Source organism: Drosophila simulans, chromosome X (genome assembly GCF_016746395.2).
Source record: "Drosophila simulans strain w501 chromosome X, Prin_Dsim_3.1, whole genome shotgun sequence".
NCBI lineage: Eukaryota > Metazoa > Arthropoda > Insecta > Diptera > Drosophilidae > Drosophila > Drosophila simulans.
The window spans coordinates 13,344,643-13,365,995 of NC_052525.2; the positions used below are offsets into that span (position 1 = coordinate 13,344,643).

The 21,353-nt window shown below is 37.2% G+C and overlaps 1 protein-coding gene across 4 annotated transcripts in view; it reads right to left on the bottom strand.

Moving 5' to 3' along the window:
• LOC6725899 (nuclear pore complex protein DDB_G0274915) overlaps nt 1-21,353 on the bottom strand; it is a 116,560-nt gene that overhangs the window by 5,973 nt on the left and 89,234 nt on the right. For 2 of the 4 annotated variants that reach the window (XM_016172595.3, XM_016172594.3), the window contains exons 6-8: nt 2,361-2,527; nt 596-2,117; nt 10-473 (exon numbers count right to left, since the gene is read on the bottom strand). In XM_016172595.3, coding sequence (XP_016039264.1) covers nt 10-473; nt 596-2,117; nt 2,361-2,527 — 2,153 coding nt within the window. Of the gene's footprint in view, nt 1-9; nt 474-595; nt 2,118-2,360; nt 2,528-5,457; nt 16,586-17,147; nt 18,094-21,353 lie in introns of those variants that run through there. The other 2 variants (XM_039296994.2, XM_039296993.2) reach the window with 2 other exon arrangements.

Below are 21,353 nucleotides of genomic sequence, written 5' to 3' on the forward strand. Positions count from 1 at the left end.
AAGACTCACCGCTTGTCCCTCTGTCGCTCGGCGGCATCCACGCGCAAGAAGTTGAGGATGGAGGCCTCCTGCGGATTGAGTCCCAGGAACTGCTCGTTCGGAATGCGCTCGGCGTTGATCAGGGAGGTGAGCGAGCTGAGGGAACTGATGCCGCCGCTCGCAGCTGAGCTGCCTGCGGAGCCAACGCTGCCGCTACCGGGTGCACCGCTTCCGGTTGGGCCGCTTCCGGTGGCGCCGGAACTGGCCTGTGCCTGGGCAGCGGCCACAACGGCAGCGGCAGCCGCCGAGGATGAGGAGCCGGCGGCCGAGGTGGCCACCAGTGGCAGTGAAACGTGGCCCAAGTGGGTCGGCAGCTGCGACTGCGGATTGTGGTGCTGATGCTGCGCCTGGTGGTGCTGCTGCTGATGGTGATGGTGGTGGTGGTGATGGTGGTGTGGGTAGGAGGGATCCGTTTCCAAGTGGTGCAGGCGCGACTGCAGCATACGTGGATTAGAAGGAAAGTAACAAAATTGTAAATTAATTTCACATCTCTTAAGATTCATTATAAAGAAGGTAACTTATGTATACATTTGTTACGATATCGAGGACTACTTACCCGCTTGTTTGTACTATGAATGCCGTCGGAGCTGCTAATGTTCGGCTCGGTGGCGCTGGTGGAGGCCGAGGCCGAGGAGTTGTTGTCCTGGTAGAGCATCGTGATGCCCGCGGAGTCGACGGTGTTGTCCTGTTCGTGCTCCTCGAGGTCGTTGGCCCGCGACTCGGCGCTCTGCTCATCGGCGGGACCCTCGCGTTTCACATTCACGCGCAGATCCTCGCCCTCGTCGGCCATCATGGGCTCCTGCGAGCTGGTGACCACATCCTGGTCCACCGAGGTCACCGATCCAGAGGCGGAAACGGAAGCAGGTGCCGCCACCGAGACGGAAATCGCTGAGGAACCGGGTCCCGAACCAGATCCGCCCAGTCGTCCGATCACGCCCACGCTCTTCTTCCCATGGAGCCGCTCGAGGGCGTGGTTCAAGCGATGCTTCTTGAAGCTCTTCAGGTAGCGGAACTGCATGCCGCACACGTCGCAGGTGAAGAGCTTGTCGGCCGGCAGACGAGCACGGTGATTCTGCTCCTTGTGCTTGGCGTAGGCGCTGCGATAGCGATACGATTGGCCGCACTGCTCGCAGATGAAGGGCTTCTCCTCGCCGGGGCCCACATGGGGATGTTGGAGGGCGGCATGCTGCTCCAGCAGCCACACGTTCGGGAAATGGGCATTGCAGACCACGCAGCGGGTCTCCTCCTCGATGGTCTCGCCGGTGACTCCCGGGCCGGCCGATCCTGTGCCGCCACCCGACGAGCTGAACAGCGAGGAGCACGTGTCCGAGGGACTCTTCAGCATCTGGCTGAGCTGCTGGGTGAGTAGCGGTGGCGTGGACGAGGTGGACGACGAGGAGCTCTTCTCCTTCAGATCGGAAGCACCACTAGAGGCGGCTCCGGCCAACAAAAGTTGGGTGTACTGTCTAAGACCGGCGGCATCAACAATAACACTGCCCGATCCCGTACCCGAACCAGAGCCCGATCCCGAGCCCGCCAGGATGGGAGTGCGACGCTGGCGCTGCAGCAGCTGCTCCAGCGACTCCTTGTACAGCTGGGCACTGCGTTCGCTGGGCAGCTCCATGATGGTCACCTCATCGCTGTCCGCCGAGCTGCGCTTGCAGCTATCCTCCCCAGAATCGTTGGACATGACTGTGGTGGAGCTGGTGGCCATTTGCTGGGGCGAAGGAGACGATTTGGTACCCTTGCCCTGCTGCTGCTGCTGGTAGAAGGCGGTGGGCGTGGGGTAACGCAGGTTGAATGACGCTCCTGCCGTAGGGCTTCCACCCAGACCACCTACGCCAGATCCTGCTGCTCCGCCGGTTTGAGGTTGCTGCGGTTGCTGTCCGTGCTTGTTGTATTGCGTGTCGCCGGATCGGCTGGCACTCACCTGACTGGTCGAAGAGGCTGTGGTCGCTGTGGCTGTGGCCGTTACCATCGGTTGACCAGCACCAGGCTGGTAGTCCTTGGTCAGCAGGTCGCTGAGTGTCGTGAAACGGTGCGGAAAGTCCTTGGGCGCCGTCAGCAGACCGCGTGTCCTGCGAAGGAGCAAAGTTTTATGGTTAACACATGGAAATTAGTTTATGTGATGTATTCCAAATTTATTTAGTTTTGTAGAATTATTTTCCAATCGTAATTTGGCTGTCAAAGCAGTAAACTAATTTTTCGATCAATCTTTTGATTAGGCATTCGATTAGTCTTTTGATTAATATTAGATTAATCTTTTGATTAAGCTTTCTTTCCACTCCTCTACCCATTCAATTGACCAATGGATCACTCACCTGAGGGCCTCCTCTGCCAACCAGGTCTGGTGGTGCAGCAGGCTGAGAATTCTGGACGGATCGATGTCGAAGAGGCTCAGGCCGAGGGGCGAGAAGGGGAAGGCGAAGGGTGTGGGGCAGCGACTGGCGGCCATGGCGCTCATTGGGGAGCTGAAGTTGCGTAGCAGCTGTGGGATCAGAAATCGGTATATATAGTCGGGTTCTGGCAGTACAATCTATATGCTGTTGGAGTGCAGTGCCTATATTTTACTGCTTTATATGATTTATTTTGTTTGAAGGGGGGGGTCAGAAGAGTTTGGGGCTGAAGTGGAGTTATCCTTAGAACTCTAAGCTGACGAAAAGGAGGAGCTGCTAGTCCACCTGTTCTAGGGATCGAAATCTATATGCTGCAGGAGGGGTGGTCCGGCTACATTATCAACTCATGCAAGGCAACTGAATACAAGGCAAGCAAACACTTAGAAGCTCACACAAAAAGACATCTAGATGTGAAGAGAACAATCTGGCATTTGGTGGGCAAATCAAAGTACGGAGGAGTCGAAACGATAATTCGATAGATAGATAGATGGTTGAAAAAGCTGTAGAGTAGTGGATAACATATACTTACATAGGTGACTGCTATTTGCGTTCGGTCATGAGTACGTTTTGGAAACAAAGGATTACTTAGGCTAGGATCAAGACTTGAGACTTAACACTTAGGAATATCCCAACAAAAAAAGAGTGCTTAAGCTTACCCAAAGAAGAAAAATAATAATATATTATCATTTGTGTGTTCACATATAGTGTTCACACTATAAACTTAAGCGTACACTTTATGAGTTCAATTCGGGTGTTTGAATCTAACTGACTCGCTGTTGCGAGGGCTTCGCCTTTTATTCATTTTTACATAGTTCTTATCATCTAATTATATCATGCAGCGCTTGTCTGCGTTTGCAAATGCAGTTGAGTTTTATTCTTAAATCTATGTTTGAGGCCTATGACCGGGCTAATAACCTCCCGCGTGGTCATATCTCTTGACACTTTGGCAAAAGGCCGCTGCAGTCGTACTTATCTGCAGTTGCCACTTATGCTGTCCTGTGACATGTTTATTGCAGCCCATAAATAGAACATATTTTACTATAATTCGTAAACTGGGAAAGATAGACATTTCAGACGCTGTCGAAAGTACTTTTTGAGGAGTAATTATTGTTGTATCCCCTAATATTGCTGTGCATCCTGCAAGTAATTGTACAATGCCTTGATTGGGCAGTCTTATAACTTGATGCTGTTCATTGCATCTTATATTAGCTGTTGTATTCCGAAACAGTCTAAATAGCCAACGGTTGGATCCACAAGGTCTACTTTTGGGAGTTCTGGCACGTCGTAGTTGGAACTTTTGAACTGTTCCAACTTCATTTGAAGTACCATCTCCAGTGCGGCAACTTCAGATTGCAGAATGTCTGCCTCATCTTGATCAAAGGCAGTTCTGTCTTTTCATCATTGCCAGTTGCTTGACTAGTTCAATCTCACTTGAACTATCTAGGGTTTCGTAGATTAGGCTCATCTGTTGCTTCACCCTGTCCGCTCTTCTATCCACCAGTTGAACCAGATTATTAACTGGATTGGAGCTCCGAGCTGATGCGGTATCAGATAATTTTGATACGCTTGGTATATTTATCTCTTCAAGTGTTTCTACCTTCAATTGTGACTCCTTACAGGCCTTGATAGCATCCATAGTTTTAATAACTATTTTATCATTAAAATATTGATGATCGTCAACTCCCAATTTTACCAGCGCATTGTTGTTAGTAGTAAATCGGACTACCAATACTTCTATTGCTGTTATAGATGCCTTTTCCTTGATGGCTTGCAGTATTTTGTTCTGCAGCTCTCCTTGGTCTTGCATCAATTTCACAGATCTTTCCGACAACATCTTGGGAAAACAATCACTGTGACATTTTTGGGCTTTCTGCTTGTTTTCTTTGGCGTGATCCGTTGGATGATTTTTTGATTGGTCGCCAAGTTGACCTGGCTATGCCTTGACTCACAGCTGATTGATCAGCCAAGGAAAGGTGGGGTAAAGCAACAGAATCCGGATCGAAGGGCCAAAATGTTCACACTATAGCTTGTGCGTTTAATGAGTTCAATTCGGGTGTTTGAATCTAACTGACTCGCTGCTGCGTGGGCTTCGCCTTTTATTCATTTTGACATAGTTCTTATCATCTAATTATATCATGCAGCGCTTGTCTGCGTTTGTAAATGCAGTTGAGTTATATTGTTAAATCTATGTTTGAGGCCTTTGATCGGGCTAATCACCTCCCGCGTGGTCATATCTCTTGACACTTCGGCAATCGTACTTAGCTGTAGTTGCCACTTATGCTGTCTAGTGACATGTTTATTGCAACCCATAAATAGAACATATTTATAGTTTGTCTACTTATCATGTCTAAACACATATTTAGACACTTAGGCTAGGATCAAGACTTGAGACTTAACACTCACCCAAAGAAGAAAAATAATAATATATTATCATTTCTATTTAAAATGATAGATTTTAAAGTAATGAATATAAAAATGTTGATACCCTTATAAATAAGAAAACGTTGAACATAGCCCAATACCTTCCCAACCCAATAATCAAATAAAATGTAATTGCTCTGCAAAAGTGATAATTTAAATATATATTTTTTACAATAGTATTGCCTCTTTACTATTATAAAATTATGAAAATAGATTTTGACCATGGCATCGCCACGTTTGTTAATTAATAAAAACTCGCGACGGGGAAAATATTTTTCAATATTTTTATTTATTTAGAATTTTATTTCATTTTCTTCATCTCTTTTTTTTTTGTCTGTTTTCCATTTTTTAGCTCCGCCACTTGCATCTTCATTCTTTGTTTTCTTTTCATTTTTTTTCATTCTTTACTCTGCTTGTATTTGTGTGTAAGAGTGTGTGAGTGTCGCGTGTGTGTGAACAAGTTCTCGAGTTCCATTTATTTAATATCTTTTCAATCGCTCGACTATTAGAAATGTTGTTAGGCATAGACTATAGACTATATAGCTAGCTATATATGACTGATCCATCTGCTGATCCTATAGGTTTTCATGTTCTGCATGTATTTATCTCCACTTTCTCTTGTTTTTCAATCTAGTTTTTTTTTTTTTTTTTTAACTTGCTGTCTTGATTCCCTCTCGTTAGCCTTTCTTCAATTATTTTTTGACATTCTCTGGGGAGTTGGGAAAATGTTTGGGATTTCGGGGCTGCGGATTGAAATTAAAACTGCTTTTGGAGGCCGTTCTCTGGAAACTTTCAGAATCTTCTCTGCCTGTTTTTGTGTTCTTTTGCAATCTTCATATTTGTATTTCGGTTTCTTGTTATAAACTATGATATGCCTTGCTTTGCTTAAATATTTTTCTTATTTTTTTCCTTCTTCTTCTATGCTTGTAATAATTTTCATATAAATTTGTTGTTCTGGGTACGAGTGTGTGGATTTTTTTTTGCTTTTGGTTTGCCTAAAATATGGTTTTTGCCTCGACTGTGTGTAAGTAATTGAATTCAATTTCGTTCTAAAATATTCTTCTTGATTGCTTCTATTTGTTTTCTTTTTCTTATTTCTTGCTCGTTTTTTGTTTGGTGCCTGAAAAGCTGCTCTCATTAGTTTTTAATTCTCGAGTTTTTTTTTTAGTTTTTATTCAGCATTGGGTCAACTCGAAAAATGAGTCGAGTCGAGTCGAATCGAATCGAAATTTGAGTGGAGAGTTCTTGTAAGTAATTATTCTTGCTCAGTGCTTTTGGTTTTTTTAGTTCTTGTTTCGACTACGAAAAAAATATATAGTTAGCGTATATTTTTAACCTTCCCTTTTTTCATTAGTAATAATTATTTTTCGTTTTCTTTTTTTTCGGGTATTTTCCATATATATCTGTTGAGTTCCCATCAAGCTCTCTTGCATGTAGAGTACAAAGTACCATTTGGAACTACATATGTATGTGTATATAGTTCCAGCTCGGGTGTGTTGGTATGGGTGCTAAGTATGTGTGTGTAGGTGTGTATGTGTGTAAAACGATAAGGAATGTACATGAGAGTGAAATGGTTTTAATATATTTTTATTTCGCTTTTGATGGTTTCTTTCATTTGCTTTTATTAGCCACAAAATATCAAAAACTTATGTCGAATTATAAAAAAAATAAATGAAAACTAAATTGTATCGATTGGAACTTAAATTGCAGTATATAGTTCTATATGTGTGTATATATAATTTGCATTATTTTAGAGTCATTTTAAGTTTACGTTCGCTCAATAAATAATGGGAAATTGCTTAACTTAGGATAATGTTGATGAAAATGTTTGAATAAAACTTAAGCGGGTGATTATTTAAGGTTTAGTTTTAGTTTTAGTTAGTCGCTGCTGCTCTTAGTGAATTTTTTTCGGCCGCGGCCTTAAATTAATTATTGTATAATTCTTTCATCGCAATCTCTTCTCTTTTTTTGTTGTTTTTTTGTTTTGTTGCTTTTCTGTGTGGTGTGTTTACAGTTAGTTAAGAATATATATTTATATAAATTATTTATGTATCTTGTATGTCTATATTGTAGGAACATATTGACGTAATCATAACGTATTGCAGCTATTTGTTCATCCTCTTAATTCGGTTATTGTTTATTGTTTAAACTTTTCTTCGGATATCGGTTTGTTGTGAACTTCATGTTATCTGTTTTGTTTTTGTCAGTGTGGTTTTAAAACCGCCCTACTCTGTTTATTAACCCTCATGTTAGGCAGTTCCATTTGCATTTGGAAAAACAGCTCATGGATCCCAGATATTTTCGGTGGAAAATCCCCCATTGGAATGCTTTCAAGTCGAGAGCTGTTTTCCCCTGCGTTTATTGATTTATGTTCAATAACTTAAGAGAAAATATTTAAAAAAAGTCTAAAAACAAACAAATAATAAGTGTTAAAAATTATTCGTAAAATTATTTATGAATGAGCCTCAATAGGGAACTTACAAAAATTTTCTCAACCGTCGTTTACTAAAACTATTAATTTGCTACCCATTTTTCAACTTTTCAACTTGCTTCGTGTGTGCTGCTATTTTGTATTATATTTCATATAATTATTTTGGATGCTTGGCTTGAATTCTTAATTCAAGATCAATTGGAACGAAAACAACTACGTTGAAAATAATTATTTTGCTTTTCCGTATGCTTGAAAAATTATCGAGGAAGGTTAAAAATGTATTTCATTCATTTTGCTTATGTCGAAAATATGGTTTTTTCTTTTTGGGTTTCTTTAAATTTATTAAATATGTTTACATTGTTTTGTTCTGGTGTTTTTTTTCTCAGTGAAAATAGTAGTATTCTCTTTCATTACTAAAAACTAGTTTAATTTTTTTGATAAATTGGTTTCTTGTGTGTCTGTGCTTGTGTGGCTTTTCCATTCACTTCTTATCATTCCAAACCTTTACTTTTCCTTCTTTTTGTTTTTGTTTTTGGGGATATGCAAAACTACTTTGTTGTTGTTTCTACTTTGTTTTCTCGATTTGGTTGAGTGTGTGTGTGTGTTTGTTGGTGTGTGTGTGGGCGAGTGTAGTATAGCTAACTGCCTAAAATTCGCAAATTTGCCTTGCAGTTTTCTAATAGTTTTTCATTTTCATGTTCATTTTTTTCGCCGTTCGTTAGAAACTAATTTCTTTTTTACATGCCGTAAGTACTTTTTGTATAAATGTGGGTGTGGGTTGTATGTGTGTGAGATATACTAATGTATAGGTGTGTATGTATATTTAGTTTTATATATATATGTATATATAGATCTCAATGCCTCCCATTGCTCGCTAAAAAAATAACTATCAAAAAAACTGCAATTTCCATTTTTGACTTCCTTGTTCTTGTTGTTTTTTTTTTTTTAGGTTTTTGCTCTGCGCGTTTTTATAAAATATTACTTTAGTATGTATAATGTATATATGTATTGTATATATATATTTTTTTTTTGGTTTTCGACTTTTTATTTTATTTTTATTCTGTTTTTAGTTTTGTTTTTTGTTTTTTTTCTCTTGTTTAAAGGGGATTAGGCACTACAGTGTTGTTTTTTCTCTCTTTCCTCTCGTTTAACCTTTCTGTCGTTTCTTTTGGTTTTTCCATGCTAATTTCCAAAAAATTTATCAGCTTTCAGCCTCCGTTTTCGACCAATATAAAATAAGCCCCACAAGCTAGTATTAACAATTTTTCTCGCTGGTTCAGCCTAAATTTTCCACTCGCTCCTCTGCCTCTCTGTATATGTGTGAGTTCCTCTTTTGCGTGTGTATGTGTGTGTGTGTGTGTACATGTACGTGTGTCTTGAGCTTATACCGAAAAAAATTGTTTACAACTTTTGAAGCTTTCTTTTAGGTTTCCAATGTCCTGCTATTTGTTTACCTCATACATTACTATATATAAATGTGTGTAGATATCATATTCATTAACTTGACTTTAGCGTATCAAAAAGTGTGTACGTTGTGTTTTGTGTGTGTGGAAATGTACATCTTGGAAAGGGGGGGGAGGGGCCTTTTCCGCGCTGATATTCTTTAAAAATTGGTTCTAGGTTTGTCTCCTGTTTAGCCTTACGTTTAGACTTGCATTAAAAGGTTCGCTTGTTTTTCTGCTGTGATTCTATTGATCGCATTTCATGTACATCTTTCAGCATTTTAAAAGTCAAAAATCGAATTGACCAATGTTTTTCGAGTTCTGTTGAAAGAGTATTTCGTGCTTTTAGGCGCAATCAGGAAACTAATTTGTTGAATTTTCGAAATAATGTCAAATTTCTTATGAGGAATTTTGAAAATTTTGAAACTAGTTTACCTGATTTTCCTGAACTCACACAGACGCCTAGTTTTTGAGTATATTTTTAAAAGTTATTCGTGTTTGTTTTTGGTTCGTTTTCCATCTCTTTATTTTTTTATCTATGTACAGTATGTCCTCGAATTGTTAGCTTGGCACTCAAACATATTTAGTTTTTCTTTTGTTTAATTATAGCTTTGTGGTTGTTATTCTTATTGGGGTTGTTGTTGTTGTTGTGGTTGATTTTATACGCCGATGAAACCAATTGCTAGTTATCATTATGTTTAGTTTATTGCGTTTCACTGTCCCGCTTGCTGCGCTTACAAGTTTCGCTTAACGAACAGAAAAAGGCATATTGAAAGTAAGGATTTGTCAAACAGAAACACATGCGGTATACAAAAAATATACTACGAATACTACGAACAAACAATCTTTATATACCTTGACTACAACTCAAGTTGCATTCGTTACAATTCATTTCCTTTGTCATTTGTTATTTCACTCTATCATTATTACATTTTTTTTGTTGCTTTTTCTATGTTTTGTGGTTTTGGGTTTTATCTGTAACACTGTAAAAAACGTGGAAAACATCTATGAGCTGGGTGTAAATATCAATTGTTACTTCTTGTCTTGTCTGTCTTTGTTTATTTAATAATTGTTTCTAATTATCGGTCTATCGATCGCTTCACTGTGGGTACTTAAATTATTTGTATTGTAGGTGATTATGTAAATCAATGAAGAAGGCAATTCGTCAACAGGGTACATGTGTGTAGGTATGTGTGTGGCTCAATCAATCAATCAATCAATCATATGTCGTCTTACGTTTGCATATGCCGCAATTCTTTTGGGGTCCGGAACTAGTGCCCCTGAACTTAGTTCTGCAGATTCATTTAAGTACAGTTGTGTTCTATTGACTATTGCTAACCAACTGCAGTTCGCTGATTGTATTTGGGTGCGATTTGGTTCGGTTTTGAGAACTAGTTCTCAAACTGATTTGCTGATTTCGTCAGTTTTTTCCTGGTTTATTGTCACTTGAGAGAGAGGGAGAGATAGAGTTCTATTGGTAAATGCGTAGGTATATGTTTCGGAACTAGTTCGGACCGGACCCTTGAACTTCGAAATTGTGGCATACTTCTGAGCGTAATCTAGCACTATTTTGTCATTTAAAAAAGGCATTTATTGCGTTTGGAGCAGGAAGGTACTAAGCGAGGGTCTATTTATTGTATAAAAACCCAGACTTCACACTTTCAACTATCCTGTGGTAACCAAGAGAAATGTAGATACAAAAAGAAAAGGTCAAAGCACTGACTCAGTTCGCTTCTCGTTAATATATTTTCATCTATTGTTTGATTGTGTAAAATCATTACTGTTCATAGCTGTTACGCTTATTATTCATTTGTCGTTATAGTTGCTGTTTGTTCTTGTTGATTACAGTTAGTTAATTAATTAAAAAAATACGCTTCAATTAAAAAATATAAGTCGATTGTAAACATTTTCTATGTGTGTACGTAATGCATTTGTAAAGCATTTCCTCCGCAGCCATTATGTTGTCTGTTTTCCATATTTCTATGTATATCAACTTTTTCAACACTTTTTTGTAAATTAGATTTGTGTTTAAATATTGGTACTATTGTTGTTTGCGGTTGCAGTTGTTGTATATATTTGGTTGTATATAATATATATATCTAGATATATACTGAGCGTTATATGCATATATAAATATTGTTTGTTGCTTGTTTCTGTTTCTGTTTCTGTTCTGCTGTTCTGTTCATTCATTAGTTATATTGTATTGGAAGAATCTGTGTTTACCCTGAGCACTTTTTCTGCTAGAACAAATTGAAAATGAAAAATTGAAAACGAAAATATGATTGCAAAAAATGTCTATGCCAAAAATGAAAACCGAAACGAACTTTTTAAAAGGTTCTCTTGCCGAAACTTGCAATTTTTGTTCATTTGATTTTATATATTATATTGAGTTGGAATTTGGTTTTGGGAATTTTGTTAGGTAATTTTGCATAACTGTTTTGGTTGTTTTTCTTTAATTATTTATTGATTCCGTTCTTCGTCTTTTTTTTCCGTTTTTGTGTGCCAAAGCTTTTCTCTAGGTCTAAGTTTGTCGATCGAATTTCGCTTGGAATCGTTTTCAAAACGAACTGAAAACATTTGTATTACAGTAGGTTGAGTATGTAAATGTTGCTAGTATGCATTGTATGTATATAGATTTATATAAATTCGACTTGTATGCAATTCTAGCGTAATTGTTAATTAACTTTATTCTCCCTCGATACCATCATGTTTTTCTCCTCTCAACTGCTATTGCTGTACAAGTTGAAGCTTCCATTTAGGCATATGTATATATATCCTAGGGATTTGGGGGGGTGTGTGTGTGTGTGTGAGTGTGTTGTGTCCGTGTCTGTGTGTGTGTATTTATATAGGTTCATATATAAATATCCTTACTTTCGCTTTTCCAAATACCTTGTATACATATATAATTTTGTATTGTTTTTGTTTTCTTGTTGCTATTGTGTTTCTTGTTCTTGTATATATAATTTTAAATTCCTGTTTCCTTTAAAATGCATTTTTGCAGTTACGCCTAATGATATTTTTCTTTTTCATTTATCCATTTATTTTAAGGGCTTTTTCTGTGCTGGGAACTAAAGGTAGAACCTAAAGCAGAAATCTTTAAACAGAAGCTGAATATCTCAATATATATGTTTATATATGTACGCTGCTTCTATGTGGGTGCTTTAGGTGCCTTTAAAGATATATTTAATGTATCGATATCCTTTCATTAACTTTAGGGTTTTCCAACAATTTTGAAACTAAATCTTTTGGAAACTAGAAGAAGCTAAATTAATTTTGAGTCTCTCGTTTCTATTTAGGCCTAAAAGTTCTTTACTCGTAAAATTTCCACTAAAAATTTGTGTTAGCATTGATTTGATCCAAAAGTTCTTTCTTCTCTCTTTTTTTTTACATAATTAAAAAAAAAACTGGCAACATTTGGACAACTAAAACCACAAAAGGAAACGAACAGAAAGGAGAAATTAAAAAGAAACTAAATTAAAAACAAACTGTGTGTCGATTTTTCCGTTTGCTTGGGGTCAATTGGCAATTTTGTATATTTTGCTATATGTTTATTAATTATTTTGTTTTGCTGTTGTCAAGGAACTTGTTAGAAATTTTTATTCTTGTTGCTGCTGTTTGATGGCTTGTTGAAATATTAAAAATAAAAATATAATTGAAACACAAATTAACGTTTATGGGGGAACCAAACTAAGGAACTTTTGATCACAACTTAAGCGCTAAGCAAATCAAATCTTATCAACTAAACTTAATGAGTAGTAAAACCATTTAAAATGAGGGCAAATGAAAATGCATACACAATGAATTTTTCAATGATATGTGAAAAGTTTTGGATGAGTATAATCATGAGAAAATGAAAGTTGAACGAAGAAAAAAAGGCCAAAAGTTTTATGATTTTTTTTATTTTCATTTCTTTTGTTTTTCCACTTAAGCTGCTGTCACTGTTTATTTTCGTCTGTTGATTTTGAATTTAAATTTAATCTTTGACATGTGTGTTTAGGTTATTTTGTTTCTCTGGTCGGTTGCCTTAGTTACTTTTCTCATATAGCTTACAAATTCATTGTGTCCTGGCTGAAAATCATTTAACAAAATAATATGCGTTTGGGTAATACATTACAGAACAGAAAGTAGTTCGAACTTATCAATGAAATAAACAAAAATATATCAATTTGTTGCCACGTTTTTTAGTTAAAATGGTTTGTTTTGTTGCTAAAGCTAAATAAATTTCATATAAGTTGGTATAATAATAATAACATTTCGCTTAAACATTTAGAACTAAATGTATATATATATATATATATTCATATATATTCACGTAGGTTTATATGTATTTAAAAAAAAAAATTAATAAGAGACACAGAGCATGAAACATTGTGTGTATGTATGTGAGAGTGTTTTTGTGGGGGTTGTTTTCAGTGCATTATTTAATTAACGAAAAAAAAATAGCGAAAAAAATTGTTTCCATTGAAATCGAAGCCCCCAACCCCCGCCCGTCCTTGTCCACCCTTTGTCTACTCATATTTCCTTGGAATGTTTTGGTTTTCATCGCTTTTCGATTTTCCCTGTTTGGTTTTCTGCGGCGGCTGTGCAAAGATTTTTTGGTCTGGCTGTGCCGAAAATAATATCAATTGTTTCCCCATTTTTGGTTTCTAATTTCCCCCACTGAAATGCAATTAAAATTATCGAGAAAGCTTTTGGTTTTTAATATAATTATTTATCCATTACTTGTATCGTTATTAATTGTTTTATAATTTTGTTTCTAAAAGGCCGAAAATCACAATTTTGTTTTGCTTTCTTTTTCTTCATTTGTTCCTAAAGGTTAAATTTTGTTTTTCATTACGCTTGATTATGTTGGATAATTGTTAATGCAGATATCCGTTGTGTTTGCTTTCGTTTGAACATCACAATTATTGAATTGATGCCGGTTGCTTCTACTCTCCTAAAGTCCTCTAATACTGCATGAGAAAAGTAAGCCAACAACAAAGGTGAAAAATGGCAACGCTTTTCCTCGCTTTTCCAAAATGCAAAGCAAATAATTCTCCTCCCCTCGATTTTTTATGTTTTTGGTTAAATATTTTGTTATCCATTAATTATTTACTATTCATGTAATGCTATCACAGCCAAATTGTTTAATCCAAAAGTTTTTGTGTTTGTTTCAGTTTTTCCATTTTTTGTTTCTTGCCAAAAGTTTTTTTTATTTTTTGGTTTAAAATTTAGAATTTTGAATTTTGTCTAGCGTGCTTTGTGTGCGTTTGTTGTTGCCTCTTTTTCATAATATTTTTATATTTAAAAATGTTTTTAAGTTTTTTATTCATTTTTTTTGTTTGTTTTTGCAGCTTGCTGTTCCCAATCCGTTGCCAAAAATCGAAAAAAAAATCTTTGCCCCAACCGCAGAAACGAGTTAATGATTTCCCCTCGATTTTCACGCTTAGCCCCAGCGACAAAAGATATTCACAAGCTTCCTTGGTTTTTATAGATAATTTTTGTTTTCATTTGTTTATAATTTTGAGATCGATTTGCATTTCTTGTTGTTTCGTTTGCTGTTGTTGCCGGGCTAATCACCTAAGTGGGTGGAAAAGGACTTTTCAGCGAGGATCTGCGGAGCTTCGGGTTTCGATTAAGCCAAAGTGGAGAATTCGTGATAACGTGATAACACAAAAAATCTATAATTACTTATTTAACGCTTGGGTATATCTAAGCTTTTCCATTTGCTTTAGTTTCTAGCACAAATTCATTATCGTAAAGCCTAAGGGGTGTGGTTTTTCAAAGCAAAGTAAACTTGGTTGGGTGAGTGGTGCAAAAAAAAAAAACGAACTATCGAAATTATGTGAGTTTTTGCGTCAAGAACTTTAATGGGTCATCTTTAAGCCAAATGTTGTTTTCATCGCTACAGCTACCCTTAGTTGGTATTCCTAGTGTGTTTTTCCCTCTACTACTCATATACATATATATATTTTTTTGGTTTATGTATAAGGTTTTTATAAATATCGTTAAGATCACAGATATTCTATGTAATTCTGCTGCTGCTGCTTTTCATTTACTCATTTTTTCATTTTCCTCAAATTTTATCTGAATTCCAAAAATGTCACTTTTATCGCTTTCTGCATCTGGTTTATATAGATATATAAATATTGTATATAGATATATGTATATGTTACTGTATAATAAGTTCTGTGAGTGTATAATATACGCGTGTGTGAGCGAGGGGATCGGGGGACTAAGTTGCACTAACTCACTATCGAAAAGAGTCCTCTATATAGCGATTCGATCTGTAGCCGATCAGCCTGTCTGTGTTAGCTTCTTTCTTGTGTCTTAGTGTGTTTTTGGGATATGTATGTTCTACTGCGTTCACTTGCGCAAAAGTAAAAACCGAAGACGCACAAAAGAATGCTACACTTAATGCATTGGTGAATTGTTGAATCGGTGTGTTGGTGTATTGATGTTTTTGGGATACCCGAGTTCACTTTGCTTTTACTTGAATTGAAAATTTGAGTTGGTGTTTTGGATTGTGGGGGGTGCTCACCAGTTCACTTTGCTTTTACTGATTTTGAGTGTGTTCTAGTTTCGATCGGGGACAGGGATTATGTATACTTTAAGCTACTTTAACGCATTATTATCATCATCAACATTCTACGTTATCGGATCCTTCGGCTTCGGCTGCTACTTAAAAAGTTACATCACGTGTGTTCACTGTTCTTTTCATTACGTTTACGTTTATGTTTATCTTTATCGTTAATCGCTATCGTTAGCATTACTAAATCGTATTCAATTAGATCAATTTTATCATGTATAGTTAGCAATTTTTTATGTTTTTAATATTTTTGTAAATTTCTTTTCAATTTTTTTTGCGCTTTTTCATTCTTGCCTATATGTCTTACATTCTCTAACATATACTTTGAAAAATATATATATCATATATATATATATATTTTTGTTTTATTTTTCTTTATCTTTTTATTAGATTCCTGCTACAACTCTCTCACGCTGCGCTTTAGCTGTTTTCCTGGGTAGAAAAAACGTTTCTCTCTTTTCTTGCCATCCAAAAAGAAGGGATAAATCTTTCCCTATCATTTCTTCTCATCTGTCTACAAGGACAGATCCTGTATCATCAAAAAAAAAAAAAAACAAGTTCGCTTCTTGGTATAAACTTCAACAATTCGACAATATGCTGCTATATAATTATTGTATATAATGTATATATTAATATAGATGATTTGTATATATATTGGGATATATATATACGGTTATAGCCTGCCTGCTCTATTGTGTCTGTGTGTGTGTTTTGTTGTGTTCGTGTTGGTGTTTTGCTGTCTCTTTCCTATTTGCTAGAGTTTCTGCTTGCCCAAAACTTTCAGAACTGATGCCTCGTTTACATAATTAATAAAATATATACATATGTATATACATGGATTCAACGGTATATACATATATGTGGGTGTGTGTGCATTGGTGTATTGTTGTGTTGGTCTCTTCTCCTCCTCTTCCATCTTCCTCTTCATTTTCATCCTTAAGTAAGTCAAAGTTCTTGTTGGATCGTCCTCATCAATTGTTGTTGTAGTTGAAATTGTTGGTGTTGTTGATGTTGTTGTTGGTGTGTTGCAAATAGTTTGCGTTGTTATTGTGGTTGTTGTTGTTGTTATTGTTGTTATTATTATAGTAGTAATAGTAGTAATAATAATAATTTAATAACAAACTAAAATCGTTTCACTATTGCGGCAACTCATCCTTTGTATCGACCGGGCTGCTGGGTGACAAAAACTTGCGCACGTACTTGGGAAAATGCGTTTTCTCGTGCGCCTTGAGTATCGTTGAGCGCGAGAAAGTTTTCCCGCACATATTACATCTGAACGGCCGTTCGCCTAAAATGCGATTTCCCAAAAAAAGGAAGGAAATCGAGGAAATACGTATAGATATAGATAAAATTGCTAATGTACACACAAATTTCAGATGGGGCATGATAATGATGTGGCCTAATCTAATAACATGTGTTGTTCTTGAAAAAAAAATATTTAAATGGTTATTCATTTATTGAATAATTTTGGTCTATGTTTATACTTTAATAAGCTTCAAAATCTGTAAACGTGGGGATATTTTTATAATAAATCCGAAAACATCTTTGGAAAAGTAGCATTACAATACTAGTGTTACCTATATATAGAAATTGCACAGTATTTCAAATAATTGGTACATTGGAATTATGGAACATTATTAATTGGAACATGTCAGTTTTTTTATTTTGAAGTTTTTAACATATGAAATAAGGCAACGGGTCGTATACGCGATTTGGAATTTATATTACGTATACGTTTTTTTAATGGAACACTAAAAATTGACTGAGCAAATAAAAAATTGTGAAAAGGGACTTCTGGACTATATATGATATATGCATTTCAGGGGCAACTTTTAGAACTATAGACTTACCGGTGTGCACGCGACAATGATCTTTCATGTGGTGGCGCAGCTTAAATGCTTTGCCACAAAACTCACATTTAAATGGTCGATCACCTGTATGTACCGACAAATGCGTGATCAGTGATGTAACATCGGGAAAACTTTTAGCACAGAACTTACACATGACAACACTATTCGGATCACTGGACGCGGCGCCCAGCAGCGCCGCTGACTGCGATTGTGCAGCGGCCGCCGCTGCTGCTGCGGCGGATGTGGATGGCGACAAGGAGCCGGAGGTGGCGGTACCGCCACCGCCACCACAGCCGCTGCTGCCGCTGCCACCCGTTGCCGCTGCAGCCCCCGAGCCACTGCCACTTCCGCTGCCGAGCATTAGGCCACCACCGTTTCCGGCCGAAGTTGCCGAGCGGGACAACGAACCCTGGCCGCCGCCACCGCTTCCGCCGCCGGAGCTTGCCTCCAGGCAGCCCGTCAAACTCTGGAACGTACAGCCGGTGCTGGCCAACGAGAGGGCCGCCTCCATGTCGATGCCAAAGGCGGCGGCCAATGCCGCCACCTGCTCCTGTGTATCGCTGCCGGAAGTGGCCGCCATGGCGGCGGCGTTCATCTGAAAGGCGAATGGCGATGGTAGGCCGGCGGCGGCCATGTTGAGATCGCCCAGCAGATGCGAATGGAGCAGAGCCGTGGTGGTTGGTTCGCGATACTCGAGCGTCTTCAGCGAGTGCGTCAGCAGGTGGCGGGTGAGTTTCGATTGGTTGGGGAAGGCCGAGCGGCAGTAGATGCACGGAAACATGTGCAGGGGCGGCGGCGGGGGGCTGTGTGGGGGCTGCTGCTGTTGCTGCTGATGCAGCAGGGCGGCTGCTGCGGCAGCTGCTGCGGCCGCTGAGCCACCGCCCGCCCCAACGCCCACAGCGTGTGGTGGGGGCTGTTGTTGTTGGTGGGGCGATTCGGACGTTTCCTGGAACAGACACCAAACAAAAATCCAACATCAACTTCTTTACTTGCTTTTCTTTCGATTTTTTTTTTAGTTTTTATATATTTTTTTTTTTTGGTTTGGTATTTTTTCTATGGTTTCGGTATTTTTCGCTTTGGATTTTTTTCAGTTTCAGTTTTTGCTGGCAATCGATTTGAATCTCTAGTTTTAGCATCGCCTCTCTGCTGGTCTTGAATTTTTGCTTTTCTTCGTTTTCTTTGTCTTTGGCAAAACTAGTATTTTTCTAACGGAAACCAAAAAAATAATCATACAATTATTTGTTTACTTGGAGTGAGTGAGAGAGAGAGAGTAAGAGAGAGAGAGAGAGAGTTATATATAGGATGTTCCAAACTAAGACAACGTAAATTATGCATTTAAAAAGAAGATAATCACAGAGTATTTACTTCAGCAACTTGCTCTCCTTACTTCACTGTCGGTAAAATAAATCAGCGTTGGAACTCTAGTATTTTAGTTGTACATGAGCGTGGGAGAGATAGGTAAAAGGAAAATTAGGAAAAAAAAAACAAATTACAAACTTTACAATTGTCGAGAAAAAAAAACAGAAAATTAAGGCAAGGAACTGAAAACGAAATCAATGAATCAATGTCATCAGAGAAGAAGAATGGAAAACTTAGGGCCTCGCAGGCCCTGCAATGCTCTCCTCCGGCTCTGCGCCTCTCCCTACTCCGCCAGATTTGGGTCTGGACCAGTTCTTGGCCCGTGGACCAGGCCTAAACCTTGGCCGAGTTCTTCAAACGTGTCTCAAACCGTTGGATGGATGCCAAAAAAACAAGAGGGGGTTTCAGCATTTGACTATCGTTGTGTATTTCGCTTGTTGTTTTTCATTTTCATAGTTATTGCTTTACAAGAATTGCATTAACAAAGTATCTGGTATTTATATAATTTTCGGTATTTTGGTACTTTTTTGCTTTTTTTTTTTGTTTTCAAGAAGTTGAATTTCGATTTTTGTTTGGGCGTTGTTCGAAAAACGTCGCATAATCGTACGTTAGATATTGATAAAGCTTTTTCATTGCTTTCTTTTTAATTTCGGTTTTACATTTAGCTTTTTGTGTTTTTTCTTTTTAAATATAGTTTTTGTTTGTGTAAACTTATTGTTAAAATTTGTTTTGTTTTGTTTTGTGGTTTTTTTTTTGCTTAAATTTGACGTTTTGACCAAGATTTTGATCAAATTTGGAACGCGGTACGCTTTATCGATTTAAAAGTTTAAATTTGGTTGAACAGTGATTTTTTTCGTACTTCAATTGGATTGTCAAATCAAAAACAAAAACTTTGGGGTTCGGGCTTATTCATTCGTCTGGCAACCAGACGAAAGTAAAAACTTTACTTAACTAAATAAAAAAAAAGAGCTATTCACCACGCACACCTTGCATACATTTTCTAATTCGTTTAATTGGGTTCTTTTGAAAATTTGGAAAAAACTGGTATCATTTTTGCCTGATTTGACAATTTAGCGCACGAAAAAAATCAATACAAATTAAAATGGTTAATCTGTACATAAATGTCCATAAATGCTTAAACAAAAAGAATACAATTTGGAATAAAAAACAAAACGAAAAAAAAACATACAAAATTTTGGGTTATTGGAGAAAACAAACTCGGGGGGCCAAATCGTGTTTTTTGTGTTTTTCAAATTTCGTGTGGTTCAAAAAGTCTCAAATCAAAACAAACAAAATATGCAATTGAGATAAGTTAAATCAAATCAGTGGCTTCACTTAACTATTTTCAAGAAGTTTTTCCATATGCCGCACTCTTTGATCGCATTAAACTCAAATGGTCGGATTTTACAGAAAAAAAAAAAACACAAAAATAAAAGGCACATTGACTCTAACGAATGGTTATACAAGTCATGGGAAATGTTCATTCAGCACAGCCATGTTCAAAAAACGCAGATCAACTTCTTGACAATGTCAATATTATCAAATCAAAATAAATGTTAAAAAACAATCAACATTTTTCTTTTTTCTTATCACTTTTTTTTATACTTAATTTTTTTCTTTTCAGTGTCTTCATTTATTTTCTTATTTTTTCTTTGCAAATATATGGCACAACGAAAAACAAAAAAAAGTGCAACAAAAGGCAAGAAAGTAGGGGATAAAGGTAATGGAAATGAAAAAAAAAAGTAAGGACGGAAAATGAAAACAAGTGAGAACGGAATTTCGGATGCGGATTCGAAGATCCATTTAGCCCAGAAGCTAAGAAACCTGCGCACAAAGTTCTATATCCTTGTGGTTGGACAAAGGGGAACGATCGAGTTTCCATATCTTATACATAGGTGGCACAGTTGCAGTTGAGTCAGGTATAACATACATTAACTTAGGCGTACGCATGTACAGTACGTGTGGTATGTATATATACCTAGAGAAAGAGACAGATCTTCAGACTTATACGTATGGTATATGGTATGGTATCATCAGGAGTCACAACATTTAGTTCAAAAGTTCAGGTAACCAAAAAATCGACCAACGGAACAACCAAACACACATTTAAAACACACATACGTAATCCTTTCGATTATCGATAATCGATATCCGATATGTCTTTAATTCAGTAGAGCACAACAACAACGATAAATGATATGGAAGGAAACAGAGGCATATATTATGTATACATACGAGTAGGTTTTATATAGTAAACACAAAAATGTAACGACAGACAGAAAGAGAGACAGACAGAGCGATTGGGTTAATAATTAGAAAGAGATAGAGTAAGAAATAGAGCTGAGAATTGAAGAAACCAGAGAAATGAAATTAAAGTACACAACATCAATTCCAAAAGAGTCAGAGAGAGAGAGACAGACAATAAGAGCATAGAGCACAATAGGTAAAAAACATAAAATATATCTAGGAACATAAAAGTACACACATTGAATAAGTTAAAGTCCATCAGCCAAAAGTATAAGTGAAAATGTTAACAAAAAGGATTAACAATAAATGATAATGATTACATGTTTTCAGCTTTTTTTTATTTGAACCATTAAATTAATTTAAATTTGACAATTTAACAGTTTCTTTTAAAAAACTTATAGAACTCGGGCATCGATTATTTTATTTCGAATTAATGATTGGGCAAAATTGAAATCATTTCTTTGACTGCATTTTAATAGATTTTCCTTGAAAAATTATAGTCACCTTAATTATTTGATTCAAGTGAGGAAGTTGCAAAAAATCGTCAAAGGACACACATACTATTTAATGCCCAACGAGCAGTTCGAAAATCGATCAACA